The sequence below is a fragment of the Talpa occidentalis genome, unplaced genomic scaffold (genome assembly GCF_014898055.3).
Source record: "Talpa occidentalis isolate TD23 unplaced genomic scaffold, MPIMG_talOcc4v2.1 talOcc4.3, whole genome shotgun sequence".
Taxonomy (NCBI): domain Eukaryota; kingdom Metazoa; phylum Chordata; class Mammalia; order Eulipotyphla; family Talpidae; genus Talpa; species Talpa occidentalis.
Window position 1 is genome coordinate 104,881,849 of NW_023603184.1, and position 26,171 is coordinate 104,908,019.

The following is a 26,171-nucleotide window of genomic DNA, read 5'->3' on the forward strand; positions in this document are numbered from 1 at the left end:
CGAACCAGCGCTGCAGAGGCTGCGGGCAGCTTTGCAACCCAGCGCTCAACCACTGTACCACCGGGGAGGCCCTAAAAAGATTTATTTTTATTTATTTATGCATATAAGAACTGGGATGCAGGCCAGAGGTATGGGAGAGCGGGGGAGGTTGGTGAGACCATTCACATGGATCATCAATCATGGCTGAGGGGAGCAGCTGTGGCAGGGGATTAAACTCATGCTGCAGTGACTGGTGATATCTCTATAGCGCTAAGACTTAACCCTTTGTGCCACCAGGGAGGCCCACAACACTTTAGACTCTTAATGTTGCTCAACCCCCAATTTATTACTTTGCATTTTCTTAGGATTATCTTTCCTCATGTTTTCTGCCTTTCTGTTTTATAACATCTTTTGTACAGAAAACATAGTTGGGAGGTTGTTGCTTTTTGCCCAGCTAAGTATTTATTATGTTCTATTGTTTCTCCTTCACTAGATTTCATGATTTCTTCTGTATTTATTTTTCCTATTTCCCCTTTAAATTGCCTTATGTTTCAACAAAGCCATTGAAGTCTATTTTTCAACAATGCCAGGTGAATCCATGATTTTCAGGGACCCAGACCCTTATGTTTTTTTTTTTTAATAATAAATTTTATTTTTATATTCCCCATACAATTGCAATCCCCCCATTTTGACCCCAATCCCTCCCCTTCCGCCCCCCCACCCCCAAAAAGAAAGTGTCTCCGGTTCATAGTTTTTTGTTGATTTTGATTTTCACTTTCTTATAGTTATTCATTTTCCTGGTCCCTTATTTAAGTTTTCTAGATTCCTGCTATGAGTGAGACCATCCCCTTATGTTTTTTTTGATCAAAGTATAATTGACAGGGCGGGCGGGCGCGGCGCCGCGGGGCAGCCATGCCGGGCCGCCTGCTGCGGGGCCTGTGGCAGTGTTGGCGCCGTTGTAAGTACCACTTCGTACCCTGGATCGCGCTGAACCTACGCACAACCCAAGAACCCTCCGATATGTTCCAGAGGAATCCAAAGGCAAAATGATCTCAGATGAAGATGTCCTAGGAACATTACTGAAAGTTTTCCAGGCGCTATTCAAAATGATTTCAATAAGCAGTCATATCTTGACTATGCTTCTAGAATCTGTTAAATCAAAATATCAAGACCTACTATTAGCTCATCATCCAAGGGTGAAACTGCTTGAACACAGACATCAACAGCAAAATATCTTTAAACCAGAAGAAATTCTTTGTAAGACGTTGGGTTTCAGTGTTTCTCAAGCAACTAGTTCATTGATTTCTGCTTGGAAAGGGTGTCTTCTTACTAAAGGATTGGTACCAAAAGGCAAGGTTGTATCTATGTATCCTGGTACAGTAGTATATCAGAAGTATGAGCCAATCTTTTTCCAGTCCTTTGGAAACCCATTTATTTTTAGATGCCTGGATGGAGTACTTACTGATGGAAATGACAAGGGAATTTCAAGTTGTATACAGATCTTGCAATGGGAGGGATCGACTTGGTCCTTTAAAAATGAGTGATAGTACATGGCTCACATCAGAAATTCATAATCCACTGGCTGTAGGACAATACGTCAACAATTGTTCAAATGACAGAGCAGCTAATGTCTGTTATCAGGAATTTGATGTGCCTGCAGTTTTCCCTATAGAACTGAAGCAGTCTCTTCCAAACATTGCCTACAACTATTACTAAGCCTACTTCGATGTGCTATTCTTGTTGCACTCAGAGATATCAAGCAAGGAGAAGAGCTTTTTCAAACTACTATACAATTGTCAGCTAGCTCTGTGAGTTGCAAATTAGCTTTGGAACTTCAGCGGCCTCCCTGATGGCACAAGGGGTTGAGACACAACCTATGAGGCAGTCTGTGGCCACTGCGACACAGGTTCTATCCCCTGGCCAGCCAGGGAGGAACCCACGTGGTGCAGCAGACCTCTCCTGGTTTGCCCGCTGCTCCCCTCAGCAGTGTACTTCAGTCAATCTGTCTGTTCTGTTCCCCACTCTGTCTCTGGTGAATCCTCTCACCATCCACACCTCTGGCCTGTACCCCAGTTCTTATGTGCATAAATAAATAAATCTTTAAAAAAAAACAAAGTATAATCAACATACAGCATCATCTTAGTTTCTGGTGTACAATGATCAGGCCCTTTTAATCTTACTGCCCCTCCATCTGTGAGGTGGCTGCCATGGCTCACCTCCTGTGGACACGGCAGCCAGAGAAAAGGACAAGAGCGAGGGCCTGTCCCAGGAACTGTAATGTGACGTCCAGTCACTCAGTGAGCCGGAACTCCGTCACCTGCCCGCACCAGTGACAACGGAGGCTGAGAAAAGCAGAAGTGTGGAACCCTTTCCACTTTCTGAAAACTGGGTTTTGAAGCCAGGATTGGAACACTACAAACTGTGTTTCTCCCTTGTTGGCTGTCTCTACAATGAGTTCCAAGGAGGCCACAGAGGGAAAAGAGAAGGTGGAAGAAACTGCTTCTTCCTAATTTGCTGGCTAAGCCCTTTATGTCACCCCAGGGATGGTCCTGCACCCCAGTAGCATCACTGGGTCCCAGTCTCCAACTTATTTTGGTACTCCCAGAATCGGAGTCCTGAGAAGGTCCATAGTCTGGGATGTAGAATTAACAAAAACTACATTTGTACAAGTTAGGGACAAGAGTCTTTCCTATCCCCTAAAATAAGTCAAAGCAAACATGAATTTGATCTTTCATCATTTATCAAACTGTACAGAAATACCAGTTTGTCCTCATGAAATCTTTTACCAAATATCAGGTAATTTATTTGTGTTTCCCAACACCCCCCCATCCCCTCTTTAAATATAAGCTCCCCAAAAGCGGTGATTTTTGCTTTGACTACTGTTCTAATAAGTAGCTGGAACAATGACTGAGAACTAGTTGCATTGACTCAGTCACTCAGTAAAACATTGTGGTGAGATGAGGTCATACCTGTAACAAGATGGGGTGGGGGAACAGATCATCTAGGGTCTTGCAGGCCTTCATAAGGACTGGCAGTGAGTGCAATGAAGAATCATTCTAAGTTCTGGTGCAGAAGGAGTGACCCTGGGCTGTAGGAGGCAATATTGGAAGCAGGGAGACAGCTATGAGGCAAGTATTGTAATTTGGGGGGGGGGGGAAATGAAGACACAGATATGGGCGATAGCACTGGAAAGTGGTTGAATTCTGGATTATTTTACAGGTGGTAAACAATTTCCTCACTGGTATGATATAGGCTGAGAGAGCAAGTGGTGAGAAAGTGCTTCTGGCTTTAGCAGATTATGGAGCGGTCACTGATTATGACAGATTGTGGGAATATGCTTGAGGTAGGGTGAGAGCAGTCTTAAGAACTCAGTGTTGGGTATGTTATGTTTAGACTGTCCCCAAGGCAGACGGATCTGTGTCTGGAGTTCAGGTACGTAGGGGCATAAATGAAAGCTTCATTGTTTATGAATAATTAGCTTAAAATGAATACAGAGAGGAGGAATAAGATCTGAACACCCTGCAGTTAAAGGGTCTTCAAGAAAGAATGAATTTTATCACAGAAAGGGAATGTGAGGTTTTTCTAAGGTAATAAACACCCTAAAAGGGGAGGGGGGAATCAGGTGATATTTATGACAGGAAAGAACAAGCAAATTATGAACATAATTTAAAGATAGAATTTATTCTCTGATGGTTTACTCATGCAAACTGCACATAAAAGAAAATAGTACAGTTTGTGTAACATTGCAAATATAAGGACTCAAAATGCTAGGTACAGAAGTAGTGTGACATCCTGAAAGTCAAACTGGAATTTGTGTTTATACAACTAATAATGATCTTTATTTGCTGAATACAGACTGATTTACAATGAAAGTTTTGCTAATCTTGGTAAGCTCATTAACCGTTTACATGACTTCTTACATCTATGTAGTTTTATTTTACAGTTGCAAGAATTCCTGTTACAAAAGAACTTAAACTTACATAAATAATAAAATGAAAGAAAAATGCACTGAAGGACTGGAGAATGAAAAATTGAGGCTTTTCCTAACCCATTCAAACTACAATAAAAAACAGCCTTCTTGCAGAATTCATGTTTTGTGCCTTTGAGATCAACTCCTTAAACATAACTATGGCAAACTCATGATTGAAAATTGATTTCTTAAAAATTATAAAATCAGTTTAAAAAACTTAAAATTGGCAACAAAAATGCTCACTTGAAATAAGCTGAACAATAAAATTCCTATTATCTTCATACTTAAAAAGTCCTGAAATGTCATTTGTATAATTTGAATGTTTCCCAGTTTGGAACTTAGGCAGGTGGGAGATTTCCTGGAATTATCAAGGATATTCCATATAGATTTTTTAAAATGTCAGTCTCATTAGAAGATGGCACTGAGACCTTAGCAAATAGTGTAGTATGGATGCAGAACAAACTACACAACTTATTATAAATGCATTACAGATATTTACATAATGGAATCCTGCTTGAATGCCAGAAGTTGTTACTGGGTAGGACTCATAACTATTTTACAAAGTTTACACACATCTACTACTTTATTTTTAACAATTTAGTCTATTTTAAAATATTGTACTGTGTTTTGAACATAACCGCAGAATAAAAATAGATAATGGCACATTAGAAAACTCAATATCCCACAGATGACTGGATAATGAGAAAAGTGTACCTACAATCATGTCATCAGAAACAAACTACATCATGGAATGTTAGTTATCCAAGCCTGCACAGTAATGACATTTTAAATTGCAATCATCTATTGGCCAGCATCACACTGAAGGCATCGTTAAAACATTCAAGCAAAGATTGCTGGCATAAACTATTGGAAGACACATACACACACATATACATACACACTCTCCTCTCACTCTCGCTTCCCACATTATAATTACATTGTTCTAAAGATAGATACTGTTTTTTTTTTTCCCACGAGAAACATTATCAAAATTTGCTACTAAAAGATGACAGTGCTTTCACAAGAATAAGTACAAGGTAGCTTGCAAATACAAGACAATGGGGGTAAACAGTCTTAAATTTTCTAAGTAGTAATTTTTTAGGCTTTTCTGGCAACCATACCATACTTGATTATGCATAAACTTCTCAAATTGTAACCTGAAATCTGCAAAAAAAAAACACAAAAAAACAACTCCTCCCCCCCCCAAAAAAACAACCAACCAAAAACCTAATTTCAAAAACATTATTAGGTATTTGAGAACCCTGTATCGTACATTATATAATTTCATATTCTAGTAGCCTCAAAACATAGGGTTTAAAATAGTGAATTTAAGACATAAAAAGTAAAAAATAGTCATTTTTGAAATGATAAAGGATCCAAAAATTCATGTCTACTTAAAATCTTAAAGAAAATTCACTATTATTAGCAATATTCAGTTTAAGAGGGTGCATAAAGCACTGTATGTCTTTTACCATGTTTTCACTCACTTAAAAAGTGTTCTCTAATGTTTTCTTTTGCATAATGTGCAAAATAAAAGGCAAAAAGATTAAAAGCAAATTTCTATCTTTCTTTTGCTAGTGCTTGTTGACCTTGCTAACTTACAAAGTCAAGAGGGACTATGCGGAACTTTGGTATAAATGATAACTACCATCACAGTTGAGGGTTAAGAGGTGGTCAAAAAAATGGAAGTGGGAAGAGAGATTCAGTAACACCCCCATTTATTAAAACACCACCAAATTAAAAGTGAAATAAACCACAATGAATTATAATACAATTTACACATTTAGCACAGAAAAATTAATAAATCTAACAATATTTATAAAAAAAGCAAAATCAGTCTTTTTTCTAGAGACTAAAAACTGTTGTTCAGTCTGATCATCAACTGCTGCTACACGAACTTTAGAGCCAAATTTAATTTCAAGTAAAAAAAAAAAATTTACAACCACAGATTTCGCATAAATGGAAACTGGTCTTTCCTTGATTTCCTTTGAAGTCACTAGTAAGTATCTAAAACTGTTGCACTGCAGGTTTTTAATCAACTTCCTGAGGGTTGTGACTGGGAGGAAGGAGTCATAACAATCTGTGAAAGCGCGGGTTCTGTACTCTGGTCCGCCATCTGGGTGAGGACTGAAGTGGCTACAGCTTCTGCCTTGGAGGTTGAACTGACTCCATTGGATGTGCTGACGGAACTATGCTGTATAGCTTCAGCATGTGGGCTACTCGGCACTGATAGGTCCTCCGAACTATCATCTTTATCAGCAGCTGAGTTGAGAAAAGAAAAATGGCTGAATTTCTTAAATAAAACATCTGTGAGACTATATCAGTAAGTTAAAAGAAGGTATTTTTACAAAATCAGTTTTTAGAGGTTGGTATGACTGCAACCGAGTAATTGAGGTAGCTTCCAAGTCAGGAAGTAGGTAATTTTATCTGCAACAGTCAAATGAAGGCGCATGCACATGGAAACATCTGGGAGCCCAGTGTCTCAAAGAACAAAGCTAAATAGTGTTAAGAAAGAAAATGGGGCAGGAATTTGGGAGATAGCCTCTTCTAGATATAATCAGACACTTATCAAGCAACATGTTCAACAAAACCAGTCAGTTTGCCTCTATACCATTCTTATTATAAAAAACTTTATAAGCACATGCATAAACAAATGAATTCTTACATACAAATTATATCTTCAAATTATTCCCTCTGCATTCTCTACAACTATATTTATTCTGGCTGACTCTCCATCTACTGCGGCAATGGATGATTACAACACCTGATTCTAATGATGCATACACATGAGAATAAGCAATATTTAGAATCTAAATGCCACCAGCTGTTATAGTTGCATGAATTAATTGGGATTCAAATAAAAATCCATAATACAACTCTAGATACTGAAACTGAAAAGATTCAGGAAAAGGGTATTCTAAATATTTATGAAAATGAATCTACCAATTTTAAGGCTTTAAAAACAACATATCTCCTACCTCTTATTTTACAGAATAGAATCCAGGAATTTCACTTAGTGAAAAATTTCATATGCACAACAATGTATGGAGTTATGAGACACAAGGATAACATGAACACCTGTGAACCCAGCTCCCCAATGTAAGAAGGAGAACACAGCGATTAACACTGATGCTTCCTAGAGGCTCCTCTTGCCACCAAAGGTAATCAACATTCTCCCTTGTTTTCTTTGAGGTTTAACCATATAGGTATGTATGTCTAAAGATTACTACTTAGCTTTGTTCACTTCTGAATATTCTACAAACAGTATCTTACTGAATGTATTCTTTGGCACCTCTTTTTCACTTGGCATTAAAATAATTTTCCTTTAGTGGTTGGAAGTGACAAAAAGCAGCCTTCTATCAAATCTGATAATGCATACTGGGCTGCTTGCTTACTAAAATGGCTGGATCCCACGAAGCAGGACTTAGCCTATAATTTGCAATGTGGAAGATGGAGGGGAAAGAATCTTGCAAGCACAAATTTAGTTCAAATAAAATCCCTCATTTTGAGTGTTTCCTGAATTTTGACCCATTTACCTCAAATTCATGCATTTTTGAGAAGATTTTAAAATGTATCAATGAGACAGAATCTTGTCTCTACAGACAAATAGAACCCCCATCATTAAAATGTGCTATAAATGTAGAAACCATTCCCCTAGGTAAAAATTTGACCTCGATAGAATTTCAAAAATTATAACCAGTAATTCTTTTTAAATTAAACAAAATACTTTTATGATCAAGCAATAATGAATGCTATAAAATATTTAATACTCAGTTATTTAAATAGCCAATACAAATGCTATGTGTTCAAAACAAAACTCTTACAATGGTAGATTAACTGGCAAGAATATTAAACAGATAAGTTTTTGCTCCTTTTACCACTACTTTCAACAGAAGACAAACTGACGTTTCTCTCAGTGTTAAGTTCTGGGGACACACATGCCAGCTTTCAAAAATGCAGAGGGTAATAATCTGTGATGAGTGGTATAAGGACATGTAAAAATAGTGGAAACAATAACTCAAAATGAAACAATAAATTTTAAGGGACAAGTGTTTATCTCCAGACTTTCATTATTACACACAACAAATCTTTAAGCTATACAAAGAACCAGGAACTCAGTTATAAATTATGTACTTGTTAACTTTATATGTAAAGTACTTTCATAATGTGGTATCTGTCCCTATGTCCAGTTCTCTAAGATGAGAACAAAAAATCACTATAATACAAGCACTAGGAAGATACAAGAGATCCTACTGTACCCAATGAATCTTTTCCAGCTCTACTTAAACTATAAGAACCCAGGTGTTTGACAACCGATCTCTATGAAATGCTCTATGTTCATAATTATTTTCATTAATGAAAATATAAGCTCTCAATTATGTTTGGGACCCACAAAGTTTTCCTTCTCACAATTACAGATTCTAATACAATTTTAATTATGCCCAGAGATCTAGAGAATACAAAATAGTGGCAGTTATTCTATGACTAAGAGGTTTCATAGGATTTGGGACTTTCAATGTTAAAGCTGAGACCCTATGACTTTATACTGTTACTACTAATTGCAAAATTTTGCAACACCACTTAACTTCTACGAAACTTTACATTTCTTTCACAAATGTTTTGAACAAATTAATCCCCATTACAGCTTACCACCACTGACAATTGTTCTGTGCTACACACTAAGTGTTAAGTATTTGTGAATTTCCCTACATTTTCTCCAAGATTTAAATATTCACCTATCTCTCTCTATACTTACTTAACTATTAAGCAACAGAGAAATTAATTTTCACAAATATTTCAAATTTGAAAACAGAAACTTTAAAATTTCTATAAAATTCAATTGGCTCCTAAGAAGGAAGATTAATTTTATGCTATAACTATACTTCAATTTGATTATCTAGATGACCAGACAGGGGAAAAAAATAGTAATAGTTTAAAAAAGAATTGTGTTATTCATTTCTTACATTCTCACAACAGTATAATAAATATTTACTGAAAGTTTATTTGTCTAGATTTTTATTTAAGGTATAATATATAAAACAGATATTCTAAACATTTTTAAAAAACCTTTATAAATAATTACATAATTGAAAAATTGGCTAGCATTTATTGAGCATACTATTACTTGGAGAATATAGATAAAATGGTTAAGATCAATTAAAGTATAGATAATTCTGAATTTTTTTTACTTATTTATTTTTGCATAGAAGAACTGGAGTGTAGGCCAGGGGTGTGGGAGGTGAGAGCAGGCGGATTTACTGAAATACACTGCTGAGGGGGGCAGTGGGTGAGATAAGAGAGTTCTGCTGTGCCATGTGGGTCAGCTCCCTGGCCAAGGATTGAACTCAGGCCATCGCGGTGGACCCTTGAGTGCTAGCATTGAGCCTTAAGCCCTAGGCCACCAGGAAGGCCCCAATAATTTTGAATTTAATGCAATTTAGGAGTTAACTCCCTTTTAATTTTAGAGAATCTTTTGTATAGTTCCTTTTGAACTATCAAAATTCAAGAGTGCTCTCTTGTTTAAGAAAATCATGTATGCATAATGCTGAATTCAGTAGCTTCTATAAGAAATTATGTTAAGTCAGATGGGAGCCATAATGGTCTCATCCCTGCAGCAATCATTGTTAATACAAACCCCGAACATATTTCTATATAGTTCCAATTTACTTCTCAATGTGTTTCAATGTCCTGTCACAATGACTAGATATCAAAGGACTGAGATTTATATGCTCAAAACTGACAAAAATCAATGTTCTAAATATATATGGCAATAGAGAGTTTCTAAATCTACTCAATCTTGTAAATTAAAAAATATTGCCCATTCTGATGAAACTGCTTACAATGACTACAAGTAAAGATGGTGGCCATTAAGTTTTATCGTGAGCACCTGAGGAACTATTTGCATCCAATACAAAATGTTTCTTTCTTTTGAATTACTGACACTGGCAAATTAAAACGAAGTGGATACATATGGTTGAAACAATCTTCACATTTACAAATATCCTGAAATATCACTAAATCATAAAAACGAAAGCTGTGGGTTATATATTATGAATGTTGCCTAATGCATTCCCAGTTCTGTTATCTGTTACAAATTTGTGTACGATGGACAAAATTGGCCATTTATTCAAGAGTAACAGCTGGTTCCAACATTGTGCATCTTATCAAAAAAAGGAGGGCATTACAAGAAGGAAAAAGCACAATTAACCTCTAAAATGCTGAAAATCATAGAATTTTGCTTTTTCTGAAAACAGTTAAGAGGAAACTTATAAGCAGATAATTTAAATACTGTTCTATTTTAGCATTTTTATGACTGAAAGCCCAATATAAAGGTTCAAAATAAAAACATTGACTACTCTGATAACTAAGAGTGAATAGGATGCAATACATTATTAGTGAAGACAGCGAATTTAAAAAAAATATCATTATTGAATGGAGACTAAAAAGTTATCACCCTTTCAATGTAAGACAAAGTTTTACTCTAAGATGATAAATACATTCAGCACTTAAGAGTATATTTTGTTATTAACCCTTTTTGTTGATCTGTACTAACCCCTAGAAAAAGCTAGAAACAGGAAGTCAAAACCTCAAGGAACTAAGAGGTATTCTCCTTACTCCATAGTAATGCCGCAGAATTTCTGGTATTTCATATTAAATATCAGATCTGCAGTCTCCATGTTTTTAATGGTAGCTTGGTTCACTCTGGCAGTATCTCACTGAGGTAGCCTCAGGCTGTAGGTAATGGAACATTACTCACTATGATAGCCAGATTTCTTCTGCATGGCAGTTACAGGGCAATCTTTATGAGCCAGAAGAAGCTGTTTCAGCTGTGCCACTTCATTTCTCAGCAGGGTGACTTCACTCTGGAGAAGAAAAAACTTATGTACCTTACCAACATCAAACTGAACGTATTTTTTTACTGTTTAAAACAAGAAAGATAAAGATATGAATTGGAGACCCCTAATGGAATGTCAAGGAATAAAATACGCTTCTTAAATGTTTAATCAGTATACTTTCATATTTCTATTATAGCATTTCTATAAAAATTGCAACTTTTATAAAAATTTAAGTAAGGTAATACCACAGCTGGATAACATATTTCCAAGTTACCATTTGCCTTGGCCTGCTTGTATGTTACATGTTGAAGACATTTTACTTTTACACGTTACCTGTTCTTTTTGAAAAATTTGAAACATCAAAGACATTGGATAAATTTTCAGACTCTATTCACTTGAAAATGAAAAATTTACCCTGGAAACTCAATTACACAAGTTTCTAGTATTTTTAAAAACTAGGAAAAGCTCCACAGGGAAAACTATAATATAGATCCCTAAAATACACTGCAAGGCACCGCAATGGACAGTGGAAACAGTAAAACTAGACATCATATTTAAGTGGCTTAGGTGTATTTGTGTTAGGGAGTTTGTACACAGTTAAATGTATATCTAAATCTAGTAAGTCAGTGATTTGTCTTACTCCTTATTACAGAATAAGTACATAAGTGTTTGTTTGGAATGCACTAATCTGGTGGATTCTACATTAAAGTTCCAAATTGAGTGAGTCCATCTAATTACTTTTGGGTTACCCCAATATTTCTATAGGTCAAAACATTTTAATATTTCTGGGTTCAAACTACTGTGAAGGGTGGTCTCAAATACCAGAATTATAAAAGATTGTGTGTTCTTATCTAAAAATATATATCCAGCTCTACTTCATATAACAGAAATTAATGAGAGAATCTATAGATGTTTCAAAATTAAGCTGATATAGCAGAGAAACTTTTTTTGGATTACTCTGGATTATTCATATCAAAGCTGTTTATCATCAATAGTGTCATTAATAAAGAGCTCTAATTAGCAGTACTGACACTAGTGATTACAGCATTTTATAGAAAGGAAATTTCTAAATAAGCTTAATTATAAAAAGTAAAAGTGTACTGAATTTTCCTATTTGTACTTTGATCACTATACCTCTATTATTGTTCCAAATACGATATCCTAAATATAACTTACCCTATTAATTTCTCAGTTATTATGAACACCAAGTTCTATTCTGTGCTTTAATGCAGTGTTATCGCTTGTTATGGGGCATGAGGAACATACCAACACACTTACCTTGAACTGATTATGTTTCTGTCATTGATCACTTAAAGATGCCTAATGAGTCTAGTCTGCTAACTTACCCTAAATTCAGCTTTCTGGTTAAGACATTGAGGAATGCAAAATGAAGTATCTGAGTTTTCTATATACACCTGTTAACCGTTATCTTCTCATTTAATTTTGGGTTCATGGACAGAAATCTGAATAGTCAAGGTTAATATAAGTCCAAATAAATATACAGGTATTTGTAAATTAAATTTTTTGTTAGTAATCTATTAAATTCATGTAATTTACTATTTCTAAATATTCATAATTACCATTAATTTGTGTGTTTACATATATTTTAGACATTTTAATATTTGGGTGTGCATGTATAATTAAGTATATTTCTATAGTATTTATCACATTGGATGGTAATTTGTTTTACTTGTTTGCTACTTATGCCAGCTTGGAAATTTCTCAAGGGATTAATCTTTCAGCTTGAGTACATAGTTATATTTCAGAAGGACCCATAAAAACTTTAACGTCCAGGAGGTAAAAAATACTAATAGTTTAAATAACATAAAATTGGTTGAAGGTTCTCACCAACATAGATAGTTAGTTTTCTTATTACAAAATAAAAAGTGACATATTTTACCACATCATCTCAATTATAGAATTTTTAAAAACACAGATGTCTTCTCTTCTACTCTATGTAGACCATATCATAAATCTTCATTTTGAAATATGCAGTATGTAATTGAATTGATCTATGTAATCAATATAAAGTAATCTAAGTAATTTTGAGGATTAACAATTAGAACTGTATGCGGATATATTCACGATTTAATATATGTGTATATTCTATGTATTAAAAATGTCTTTTTAAATAGGTTTAAAATCAATAAATGAAACATCAATTTCTATGTTTCAGCCTTAACAGTTGGTGGTATTATGGCTGTTAATCTAATTAGACTACCTGGTCCATTAACATTAAAAAATGTGAGGATGCCACTAGCAATGGTAACGAACATTTAGGGTTAAAAGGTAAGGTATTCAATTCTTGTTATAACAACTTATATGCATGGTAATTGAATTTTAATTGGAGTCACACATAACAGAGCAAACAATTGATAAAGGCCAGGAAGAGAGGATAAAGATAAAAAATAAACATTAGAAAATTATAATTTACATAATATCTAAACAATATAATACAAAAATGTTGCCTTTATTGAAAATTCAAATACCAATTTTTGCCTTATACCTTTTAAATGACAGAAGTGGTGAAGTAAAGAAAAAAAATTCCAACACATTCAGTTCAGTCTTTTATATCATCTTGATCTAAAATGTTTTACAATGATATAAAAATTTTCCTAATGAGCCTGAAACTCAAAAGTGATTTTTGGATGAAAGATTAAATAATTTTATTAATGGTTTGTTTTACTACTGTATCCTAGTATTTGCTTTCTCTAACACTATAGTAAAAGCATCAAATGGGCGAGGTTACTAGTAAGGAACTGGGAGAGAAAAAAACAAATTTAGCAGATCTACAGTGCCCTAAGGGAAGCATATGCTAGTGATCAAGATCTCATCAAGGAGAGGTTGAAAGAGGCTCATGCAGGTAAAGGTTATTTAATTGAAGTAGGCAGAAGAGGCTAAATCCCAATGGTTTCTTAGTCATTTATAATACTTACTAAAATTCAACAAATGAATCCAAACATTTAAGGGATTGTATTCTTGTACCAAGATACATTAAGAACTTATACATAAAGACAGGCATGACTATATTAACAATGTTTAGATAAAGTGGTTGCATAAATCATGACTCTTATTCTGAAATTTTTCAAGAAGACAAGCAGAAATAGAGAGAAGATGTACATACAAATATAATGAGAAGATTCCTAAAGGCTCTATACACAAAGCTTAGTGTAAAAAAAGAAAATGTTAACAGATATAGTCATATTTGCACTTACATGAAGATGTAAAACCAGATTTGCTTAAGCCAAAGTGAATCTGAAGGGGTTAATGTTAAGCCATAAACAGATTTAATATTAAATAAGACATATTTACTATACTTCTATCTTCTCTGTGGATTATTTTAAGCTAAACTTTAGTTGGATTCAGCTTCTGAATTTCTTCTGGAAGTATTACCTACTTGCTAGTATATTTCAACTTCTTCCAGGGTTATTTTGAAGATCATGTGAAATAAGGGGCATGAAAACATTCTGAAATGTAAAAGTCCTATTCAAATATGAGCAATTAATATTTTTTGTAAATTAAAATATATTTGGTAAGATAGATGCTAAAAAATTATCTGGTCTGTAATAAAATGTAAATTATTTTGGTACTATCTGTACCATTACTCCACTCTATTAATGTGATTACCTAGATTAATTACAAATATTTTTTTACACTTTATCTGAAGCAGGATCAGACTGATAATTATGACAAGAGAGCCAACTGATTAATAAACCAAAACTTTTCACTGATATTTGGTCATGGATTAATGACCAGGTATTCCCTAATTTTTTTAAACTTCAACTGTTTGGTTGAGCTATTACCCCCACCCCTCAATTACAGATCTCATGTTAGTTTCTTTTTTTTGAGAAATTTCTCACTGCTACAGATATGATTATTTTCAGGTATAGTCTTTACAAAAATAATGAATGAGAATCAAAATTCCTATCACAGTTCCAAGAGTTGCCATGGATGCAAAAACTTCCATTTGAGAATAAAATAGTTCTTTAATTTATAACTAGGACAGATTTTTTTAAAAATTACAAGATTAATATTTTGGAGTTATTTTACAAAATGAATTTGAATGATCTTCTCACAATTACTTGTTTCATAGTTGTCTCCTCTGCTGGACTACAAGTTCTACAACTGCAAGGACATCTGTCTTTTCTAGTTATATCCTCCAAGTCTAAAAACATACCCTGTACACTTAGATGCCTAATGACATCATGTATAATAACTAGTATTCACAAAGTGTAGTCACTACACACTTTTCTATACCCTCTCTCATTCGATCTTCATAATAGTACTTATTCTTATCAGCCTGATAGATGGGGAAGCAGAGATCAGTAAAAGAGAAGTACTAGATCTCAAACCCAGGAAAAAATGCACGCAGCAGAGGTGGCATCACTACTATCCTCTTCCCCTCTAGAATATAATTGAAAACTTGGGATGGGGGAAAAGAGAGTTATAGAATAATTTTTAAATAAAACAAACAGGTTTTATATAGTATCTTCTAATTGTTGCTATTCCTTTCTATTACAAGTGATAAATACAGAAACAAAATATTGTTTAGATACAAGGAATGAAAGATTTGATCCTATTCCCTTTACGTCAATGAACCAGTAAAGTCTTTTCAATATCAAGTAATGAGCAAAAACTCACATATCCAGTAATCAAAGACTGGTCCTATTAATTTATTGAGGCTCTACTTCACATTGTGCAATGCCTAAGTTTTAAAAGCAAAATCCAAAAGAAAATCTCCACATTTCACTGACAGAGTAAATTAAGGAACTGCAGTTGGTAAAAAGATGATTTTGCCTTTTGTTCATAAAGGAAACATGCTGAAATTATAAATAACCTTCAAAATGAATATAACTGAAATACAAGGTCATAAAAAGGTTAAAACCATTTCAAGTTAGACAAAAGAAATCATGAATTACCTTTAAAAATATAGAGTAAGTTATAACCAATCAATTCTTGGTCTAGATTACCATAAATGTCTCTAATACAATGTGATGAAACTGTTTTTTGTAACAGTGACTTTAGAAAGCTAAATATTAGATTAAATGAGTGAGGCAAAAGATTAAATAGTATTTTCTTTAAAATGGTATGTGCATTTGGGAAAAATACAATCACACTTCAACGCTTGTTTAACCCTTTGTTAAATATAAGTAACCATGGGTCCTAACTGCCCACTATATTGATCAGCTAAGCCTGTATGTCACATGAAGGATATTAAGGAAATGAAGAGTGATGAATATTTTAACAAAGAAGAGTTTAATTTTTCTCTTGGACAATCCACTTTCTTTAAAGTCATTTTGTTCTTCATAGTTAGCAGTTTTCCTGTTGGCAGGCTGAAGTATTTTTCTCCCCGAGTCTACCATAAAGTATATTAAGCTATTCATATGCTGAAAACAAAAAATCTGAAACTTTTAAAAAATTGTTTTTGAACAAATAACTAAAGAAACAACAAAAAACAAAATCATACAATCACTTTGTAAGAGTACAGAAAGTTATCATTGAAGTACTCTTTCTTCCTAAACCATTCATGCTTTCCAGTCTCTTCTTCACCACTGTTACCTGCTGGTACACTGTCAGTCCTAAAATTTTCCTTAAATTTAGGGATTAATTTCATACCTATACATTCATCCATCTAACTATAAACCCTTTGTAAATGTAAAAGAATCATACGAAATGTTGTAGGATCCAACTTTGAGCAATTTCTTGAAGTCAAATTCCCCAAATATAGAATTAACTATTTTTAAGTGAACAATTCAGTGGTGTTTAATACATTTACAATGCTGTATCATCACCTTCTATCTAATTATAAAATACTTCCATCACTCCAAAGTAAGTTTCTCCCTATTCCTTCATTTCCCCCCATCCCAAGCAATTACCAGGTTTGTATTGTCTCTATGGATTTACCTATTCTAGATACCTCATAAAAATGAAGCCATGTAAGATGTGACTATGTGTCTAGTCTAGCTTCTTTTGCTTATGCATATTTTGCTTATGCATTTTTGCTTAGGCATACTCAGCCCACCATGTTTTCATTCCATTTTAAGGCTGAATTAATATTCCATACTATGCATATGACACAGTTCATTTATCCATTTATCCACTGATGGACATTTGGGCTGTTTCCAGAAACTTACTTTTTGCACATATATATATTATATTAAAGACATTTCCTCATGTGAATACATACAGATGAATCTTCTTTTTTTTGTGGAAGTATTTTAAAGAAAATCCCTGATAACACATCATTTCACCCATCTTCTTTGGTATGCATCTTTAGAACTGTTAACATTTTCTTATCTTACCATCACTAAGTTTTTAATGACTTAAAATGCTGATTTTACTAGTTGTTTCTAATTTTAAGTATTACTGAACATATGTTTTATAACAGTAGAGTTTTAATGTAGTGTTACTTTAAATATGTCTTCTATTTACGAGTTTCATGCTTCAGCTTTCATCTGCATAATAAATCTTGCCTTTATTCTTCCAATCAAAAAATTTCTACCCAGATTAGGAAATGTAAAAAAACACTATTAAAACAATGACATTTTAACCACAGTTTTATGGTAGAAAAAAAGAGATTAATAATAAGGATCACATTTTGAATATTGATTTCTCTGAGATTTTCTGAAATAATCAAGTGATGTTGTTATTAATAATGGCAATGACTAGTGCTGCTGTATAATTAAAAACCTAGCAATATTTACTTGAAAGCAGTTATTGCTGTAACTTCGGTCAAAGCAAAAAACCGGTCCAACTTACAGTTCAAGAATGTCCTGTAAATAATACAATATACTTATATATTAATGGTTTTCAATATTTACTTCTTAATTTCATCAGTGACAATACAAGCAATGTGAAAATCACCCTGTGGTTTAATATCAATATTTGTAACATTTATGTTTAAAAAAGGCATCACAAGCCAATTACAAAGGAAAATATCAATTCCTTTATCTTGTTAAAATTAAAAATTTCTGTATTTAAAAATACTTGCATTCATTCTGATTCAACAGATTTATACAACAACCCAGAGAAGCAGCATCAGCACTAGTTTATGGGTAAGACAACAGATGAAAACAAAGAATGTTATGTCTAATGTCATACAACTATAAAATAGCCAAGTTAATCAGAATGATTTTTTCAGTTAAGAACATAAAATAAACATACCTAAATCACTGTTAATATGAATATTTGAAAATTTAAATGACAATAGTTAATATTCTCACAGAGACTTGTAAAGAATGACTTCTTTTAAATAACATACAGGGCCTCCCTGGTGGTACAAGGGTTAAGATGCAACCTAGGAAGCTATCTGCAGCCACATGGCACAGCAGACCTCTCCTGACTCGCCCACTGCTCCCCTCAGCAGTGCACTTCGGTCAATCTGCCTGTTCTGTCCCCCCCCCTCCACCCCGGTCTCTGGTGAATCCTCTCACCCCTGCCACACCTCTGGCCTGTACCCCAGCTCTTATATATGTATAAATAAATCTTATAAAAAAAATAAATAACATACAAATAAATTAGCGCCTGAAATATATTTCATTTTATTAAAGAGGAAAAAAAATTCAGAAGTTTTTTCTAAAAATTATGGAAGTAGTTCTTGATAATATAATGCTTTTTTTAAAAAAAAGATTTATTTATTTATGCATATAACAACTGAGATGTAGGCCAGAAGTGTGGTGGGGTGTGTGTGAGAGGCTTCACTAGAGACAGATTGGGGAGCAGAACCGGAGGATCTACTGTAATACACTGTAAGGGGTGCAGCGGGCAAGACTTGAGAGGTCTGCTGAGCCATGTGGGTTAGCTCCTTGCCTGGGATGGAACTCAGGCTGCAGTAGCAATAGTGTGATAGCACTGAGACTTAACACCTGTGCCACCAGGGAGACCTGAAAACATAATGCTTTTTTAACAAGTCTTCATATAAGTACATAGGTACAGTCTATATGATGTGGTTAGATCAAGTTTAAATTTTTTCAAAATGGTTAAAATTGTTTTAAAAGGCAATTTATTTGTTCTAAAGTTAGTATATCAATATTCAAGGACAACATAGGATTTTAAAAGATATTAGGGTCAATATAAAAAAGTCTTAAGTCATAAAATTTACATTAATGCTATGCCTAATGCTAAAAACATTTTCCAAAGCATTTAAACAGACATTTCTATTGGTGACATCTTTAAAGAAGGATTTAAGAAGCAAGCAGGTCTCATCATTAATTATGATTATACAGAAAGAATAACTTTTAATTGGTAATAGAGAATTCAGAGGGTTCACCAATAACAACTGAAATTCATTAAAATCAACTTTTTAACTGATGTTCATCAATTGCTAGTGTAAAAGATTTCATGGAGAATAATAAAAAAACAAAACAACAAAAATGAAAGGAAGGAAATAGACCTGGTACTGCCGACACTGGCACTGTACATCTTACCAAAGTATGAACAGGAAGGAGGCTTAAAACCTTTACACCCCATGTGAGGTTACTAAGAATCATATCTGAGGCACACTGGCAGGGCAGTATGAAATGATTTCTACTGCCACTGGCCATATTGTACCTGTTCTGTGGATAATTAGAGTCCTTCAGTTTCCAAAGCTGTCAATCTGGCACCTTTCACGAGCACTATATTCACTTTAAATAAAACAAACAAAACAAAACAAAATTTGTAATTTAAAAAACAAAAGAAATTAAAAACAAAAATTGCTATTGAAGCAACTTTATAGTTGTGATATAAACCAAAAATAAGACATTTTTAAGTCAAAGATTCTTTGTTTGAATTTTATATCACAACTTTATAAAGTGTAAGCCAGATGGTTTAAGTATTTTTGTACTATGCAAATAAACACTTAATATTTAAAATTTCTTCACTGGATCAGTGTTGAAGCTTTTATTATTTTATCTCAGTATCAAACAGGTTTATGAAATTATGCTTTATTGTAGATAACATACACATCCAATATTATGTTCTAAAACCGATGGCTAACTAAATAGGGAATTACAAAAAATAAATGAAACAAAATTCACATATATGTACCATACCTGCAGTTGACCATTTAACGAACTCAAGTCTTCTGCTTTCTTCTCTAAAGACTGAACCCAGACTTTTCTTTTTTGTCGGCATCTAGAAGCTGCTGCTCTATTTCGCTCCAGGAACTTCCTCCTTTTTTCATCAGGATCTTCATTTGCTGCTCTCCTTCGACGACCACTTGTATTTTGAGTCTGTGGAGTTGTGTGAGCTGGAGAAGCCTATAATAAACACAAGTGGAAGTGCTTGTTATATTTTTATCTGTTGAGAGAATTAACATAAATGTGATTAAAAGGGAGCACTACTAGTTTTATTTCTTAAGTCTTGTATATGTGAATATTCAGGGGTGATGTGAAAATCACCTGTGGCTTAAAAAATTTCTTGAAATAAACACTGCTGTTTAACAATTTTCTCACTAATTCACTATCACAGTGAATTCCTTAAAGTGTGTATAATATTTTCATTGCATTTATACAGAAATAATGTAAAGTAAAAACTCAAAATAAATGATCATATATAGAGCTTGTATTTTTCCAAGTGTACTTTTTTTTATACATAGGAAATATTTTTATCTTTAATGTTTACATTAGGAGGCTGAAAGTGTTGGTTTTTTAAAAAATCTTTTTTTTAGATTTTTTTATTTTTACAAGAAATGGGGTCAGAGGTGCGGGAGGGTGAGAGAATTCACCAGAGACATAGCAGGAGAGGTCTGCCATGCCATGTGGGTTTCTCCCTGGCCAGCCGGGAATCGAACCCGTGCTGCAGAGGCTATGGACAGGTTCACAGCACTGTGCTCAACCCGCTGTGCCACCGGGGAGGCCCTCCAAGTGTACTTTTAAACAAACATTTTGACATTATTTAGTGCTCTGAAAAATAATAAGGTGCTAATGTAAAAAATTTAACTTCCTGTTTAAATTCATTATGGTAAACCATGCTTTCTACACTTTCATGCTTTTGAAAGTGAACATTTGATTCCTCTAAAATTATGGAAACTACCTTTTATTCAGTTTTTGAAATTTACAGTCAGCCTTTTCTTAAAAGTTAAGTTCATATAATTACTAATGTTCACTTTTTTGGTGGGCAGAATTTCACAGGAATCCAAATTTTCATTTTAATTGGCCCCTCTGTTCCTTGACAGATTGACCTGGTTATCTTTGATCAACCAGAGACAGAAATCATAGTCTCTAGTGATACTGTCTAGAAGTATAGAACAATTAAGTATCTGCAAGACTTTCATAAGCCCCAAACCCCAAAACTTTGCCACAGAACACTTGATTATGGGTGACAGAAAATAAATGCTTGGAAACAGTGCTAAGGAAACAGTACTTTATGGCCACAGGCATATGACCCAACTAAGAAGAAAACAGTTTTTATCTACAATTATATTTCATAATGGTACAAACAAGTAAAAGTTCTCCTTTTAAAGATGTAGAACCCATACTTAGTTTGACAAAATAACAAGCTATGGCAGCTGCACTGGCCCATGAGCCAGTTTGCTAACCCCTGAATTATGACATTAAAACACATTATCTTACTTTCCTCTGTTTTAATCCCTAAGGCAAGTTATCCAAATACTTACATTTAAGAGGAAATCTACAACTGGCTATTTACCATCTTTCTTTAATTGGAAAGTTTTGTTTCTTAGTTCCAATGCTAGTATTCTTTAAGTAGAGAAGATAAAAAGTCTATTTTAAATAGAGTTCTCAAATATTTAACAGAAATTTAGTAACTAACACTTTACTGTTGAAATATACTGGAAACTTACATATATCAATCATCCAGCAAGCTATCAAATACTAGAGATAAGTGAAAAGGGTCTCTAATATAAACAATTTCTACAAAGCATAACTGCTCCTTTGGTGATGTTTCACAAATTTTAATTTAAGAATCACTGATTTATGTTACTGGTATAGTATGTAACATTACTTGTTGAATATAATCAGCAGAAAAAAATATTTTCTTTAAAAAGTACTGCTGGACATTGTGTCATGACCAACCTACATAGACACCTACAGAAACATTTACTGGGTGTCCTGAGCAGTAACAATTGCTCTACTGCTTTTTTTGTATCAATATTTCATACTGAACTACCATTTTCTAAGGCTTCTGATGCACTTTAAAAATAAAAATAAGACTAGAAAAATTTTTTCAAAATATATTATGTAGTCATTTTTATGTTACACTGTATTTGTATTTTTAAGGATAACAAAGTGGTAGAATGATAAAACTACACACATACCGGAGTTTCTGTCGTGGATGTGGCTGGCTGCTGTAATGACTGTGGTCGAGATTCCTCTGACTGAGTCCTAACCAATCCACTACCATGACCTTTGACAGTATCGCCATTGGCAACAGGAGGATGTTGCTGGGTCAAAGCAGCTTTTAATCTCTGAAATGCAAACACCAATCTAAAAAAAAGTTTCTGGCATTCCATCCAAATCTAACTCCCAACATACTCTGGTTATCCAAAAAGGGTACTTGTTACAGAATGTATACATTACCTTCAGCCCTAAAAATTAGTTTTCATTCATTCACATTCTACTGCATTCCTAAGACATAATGAATATTATTAAGACTAACAATAGGACCTTTGGAAAGCTTCCCTGAGACTTTTTGTCTAGCACTACTGGAGTATTCTATACTTTGCTATTCATAACCAGCTTTTGAGAAAAGAGTGAAGAACAGAAGCATTGTTGACTAAAAACAGCTAGTTTTATTCAAGTAAATTAATCAACATAAGCAGAAATTGCCTTTATTTCTTTGTATCTTTTCTATCAAATGGTACACTGATTTCTTAACAGAAGTACACAACAAATGAACTTGCTACTTGACTAAAATTGGTTTCTTTGGTCAAAATGGGCATATGTGATCTTTGGGGTATTAATTATTATGACCTATAAATATGAAATAATTAGCAAGGATAATCATCTTAGTGATGAAAAGAACCTCAAGGATCCAAGAGCTCTCAGACTATTATTGTTGATATTGATCTTAATAACTGAGACACACCCCTTGAGTCCAAAATAAAGTTTTATCACAAAATTTATGCAGTGAAAGGTCCATTATATTTTCCTAAATCCACATGAAGGTAAATAATGAGAGAAGGAAGGCTACAAATACTGATATAAGAACTGTGTTTCAGTATATCCAGCATATCCTTCCTAAACTTCCTAGAAGTAACTGTCTGGATGTTACATGTTAAAAACACAGATTCTTGGCAATCTTTAATCTCTTCCCTAAAGGGATATAGCCAAAAGGGGTAGAAAAAGTTTTTGCAAAGGGACCTCATTCACTCCAAATAACAATTTCATAACTTTCATAACTTTCAAAAATTTGTATTTTCTTCGAATTAGTGCCTATCCTTCACAAACTCTTCCAAAAAATTGAGAAGGAAGGGATAATACCAAACACGTTCTATGAAGCCAACATTACACTAACACCAAAACCGAACAAGGACAACACAAAAAAAGAAAACTACAGGCCAATCTCCCTAATGAACACTGATGCAAAAATCCTCAATAAAATTTTAGCTATCAGAATCCAACAATGTATCCATAAGATAATTCACCATGACCAAGTAGGATTCATTCCAGGAACACAAGGATGGTTCAACATCCGAAAATCAATGATATCCAACACATCAACAAAAAAGAAATATAAAAATCATATGATAATATCAACAGATGCCGAGAAAGCTTTTGACAAAGTGCAACACCCATTCATGATAAAAGCCCTTGAAATTCTTGGGATACAAGGAACATACCTCAACATCATAAAGGTCATATATGACAAGCCAACAGCCAGTATCATTCTCAATGGCGAAAGCTGAAAGCATTCCCATTAAGATCTGGAACAAGACAAGGATGTCTACCCTCACCACTGCTTTTCAATATAATATTGGAAGTCCTAGCCAGAGTGGTAAGACAAGAGAAAGAGATACAAGGAATCCAAATAGGAAAAGAAGAAGTCAAACTATCACTATTTGCAGACGATATGATAATATACTTAGAGAACCCCAAAAACTCCACAGAAAAACTAATTCAACTCATCAATCAGTTCAGTAAAGTGGCAGGATATAAAATCAACACGCAAAAGTCAGTAGCCTTCCTATACACAAACAATAAATCTGAAGAAGAAATCAAAAAAACCATCCCTTTTATTATTGAAACAAAAAAAAAAAAATCAAATACTTGGGAATAAATCTAACAAAAGAGGTAAAGGACCTATACAAAGAAAACCATAAAACACTGTTAAAAGAAATAGAAGAAGACACAAAGAAATGGAAAGACATCCCCTGCTCATGGATTGGAAGAATAAACATTATTAAAATGGCCATCTACCAAAAGCAATATACAGATTCAATGCTATTCCAATCAAAATTTCAATGTCATTATTCAAAGAAACAGAACAATCATTGATGAAATTCATATGGAATCACCAAAAACCCCGAACAGCCAAAGCTCTCCTGAAAAAAAAAGAGAAGGGAATGGAGGCATCACACTCCCAGACTCCAAACTATACTACAATGCCATAATCATCAAAACTGCATGGTATTGGAACAAGAACAGACACACAGACCAATGGAATTGAATAGAAAATCCAGAAATAAACCCACAGATTTATGGTCAACTAATCTTTGACAAAGGAGCAAAGAATATGCATTGGAGCAAAGAAAGTCTGTTTAATAAATGGTGCTGGGAAAACTGGGTCGCTACATGCAAAAGAATGAGGCTTGACTACTACCTAACACCATGCACAAAAACAAACTCAAAATGGATTAAAGAACTAGACATAAGACCTGAAACCATAAAATACATAGAAGGAAATATAGGCAAAACACTCCATGATATGCACATCAAAGACATCTTTACAGACACATCACCCAAAGCAGTGATTGTGAAGGCAAAGATAAACAGCTGGGACTACATCAAATTAAAGAGCTTCTGCACAGCAAAAGAGACAATAACAAAAACAAAGAGAAACCCCACCGACTGGGAGAACATTTTTGCACACAACACTAATAATAAAGGACTGATCACAAAAATCTACAAAGAGCTGATGAGACTGAACACAAACAAAGAAAATAATCCAGTCAAAAAATGGGCAGAAGAGCTAAAAAGAAACTTCTCTGAAAAGGAAATGAAATGGCCAACAGGCATATGAAAAAATGTTCAACATCACTTGTCATCAGGGAAATGCAAATCAAAACTACCATGAGATACCATCTTACACCAGTGAGAATGGCACATATTAAAAAAACTAGCAACAACAAATGTTGGCGAGGTTGTGGAGAAAAAGGAACTCTCCTGCACTGTTGGTGGGAGTGCAAACTGGTCCAACCACTATGGAGAGCTGTGTGGAGATTTCTGGACCTACTAAACATAGAGCTTCCATATGATCCAGCAATTCCACTCCTAGGTATTTGCCCAAAGGACACAGAAACATCAATTCCAAAGAGCACCTGCACCCCTATGTTTATAGCAGCACTGTTTACAATAACTAAGCTATGGAAACAGCCCAAATGCCCAAAAAATAGATGACTGGATCAAGAAGATGTGGTCCATATACACCATGGAATATTACTCAGCATTAAAAAAAGATAAACACATGCAATTTGCAGCAACATGGATGGAGCTGGAAGGGATCATGCTCAGCGAAATAAACCAGAAAGAAAAAGAAAAATACCGGATGGTCTCACTCATAGCAGGAATCTAGAAAACTTAAATAAGGGACCAGGAAAAAGAATAACTATAAGAAAGAAAATATCAAAATCAACAAACAACTATGAACCAGAGACACTCTATGGGGGGTGGGGGGCGGGGAAAAGGAGGGCTTGGGGTCAAAATAAGGGGGTTGTAATTGTATGGGGAATATAAAAATAAAATTTAAATAAAAAAATATATTTTAAAAAAAAATTGCAGAAAATGTAAACTACTAAAAAAAAAAAAAAAGAAAGAAAACAACTCTATGGTAACAAAAAGCAGATCAGTGGTCCCCTGCTATGAGGTGGTGGAGATGGGGAGCAGCAGGAGGGTGGCTTATAAAATATGACAAGGAAATTTTTTTAGAGTGATGGGGAATTTTACCATCTTGATTGTAGTGATGGTTTCCTGGTGTATATATGTGAAACTTACCAGACTTTACATTTAAAGTTTGTATAGCTTACTAAATCTCAAGTATGACTCAATATAGTTATTAAAAAAAGAAATGATCATGGAAAAAAAAAACAAAACCCAAAAATTTGTATTTTCCTTATGTATATGTCTATCTTCTTACTATAAGTGAGCGATGTTCCTTAAAAACTGAAGTATATGGAAAAATGATGTAAAAATATATGAAATTTTAAAAAAATCAACTGAAGCATATAT

The 26,171-nt window shown here is 34.0% G+C and overlaps 1 protein-coding gene and 1 pseudogene across 1 annotated transcript in view; one reads left to right on the forward strand and one right to left on the reverse strand.

Moving 5' to 3' along the window:
* Positions 1–891: 891 nt before the first annotated feature.
* On the forward strand, positions 892–1,812 carry LOC119254786 (SET domain-containing protein 9-like; annotated as a pseudogene).
* A 1,815-nt stretch (positions 1,813–3,627) lies between these two features.
* ATF2 (activating transcription factor 2) overlaps positions 3,628–26,171 on the reverse strand; it is an 80,330-nt gene continuing 57,786 nt past the window's right edge. Inside the window, exons 11-14 of the mRNA XM_037523575.2 lie at positions 22,043–22,192; positions 19,818–20,024; positions 10,707–10,812; positions 3,628–6,211 (exon numbers count right to left, since the gene is read on the reverse strand). Coding sequence (XP_037379472.1) covers positions 5,985–6,211; positions 10,707–10,812; positions 19,818–20,024; positions 22,043–22,192 — 690 coding nt within the window. The 3' untranslated portion in view covers positions 3,628–5,984. The remainder of the gene's footprint in view (positions 6,212–10,706; positions 10,813–19,817; positions 20,025–22,042; positions 22,193–26,171) is intronic.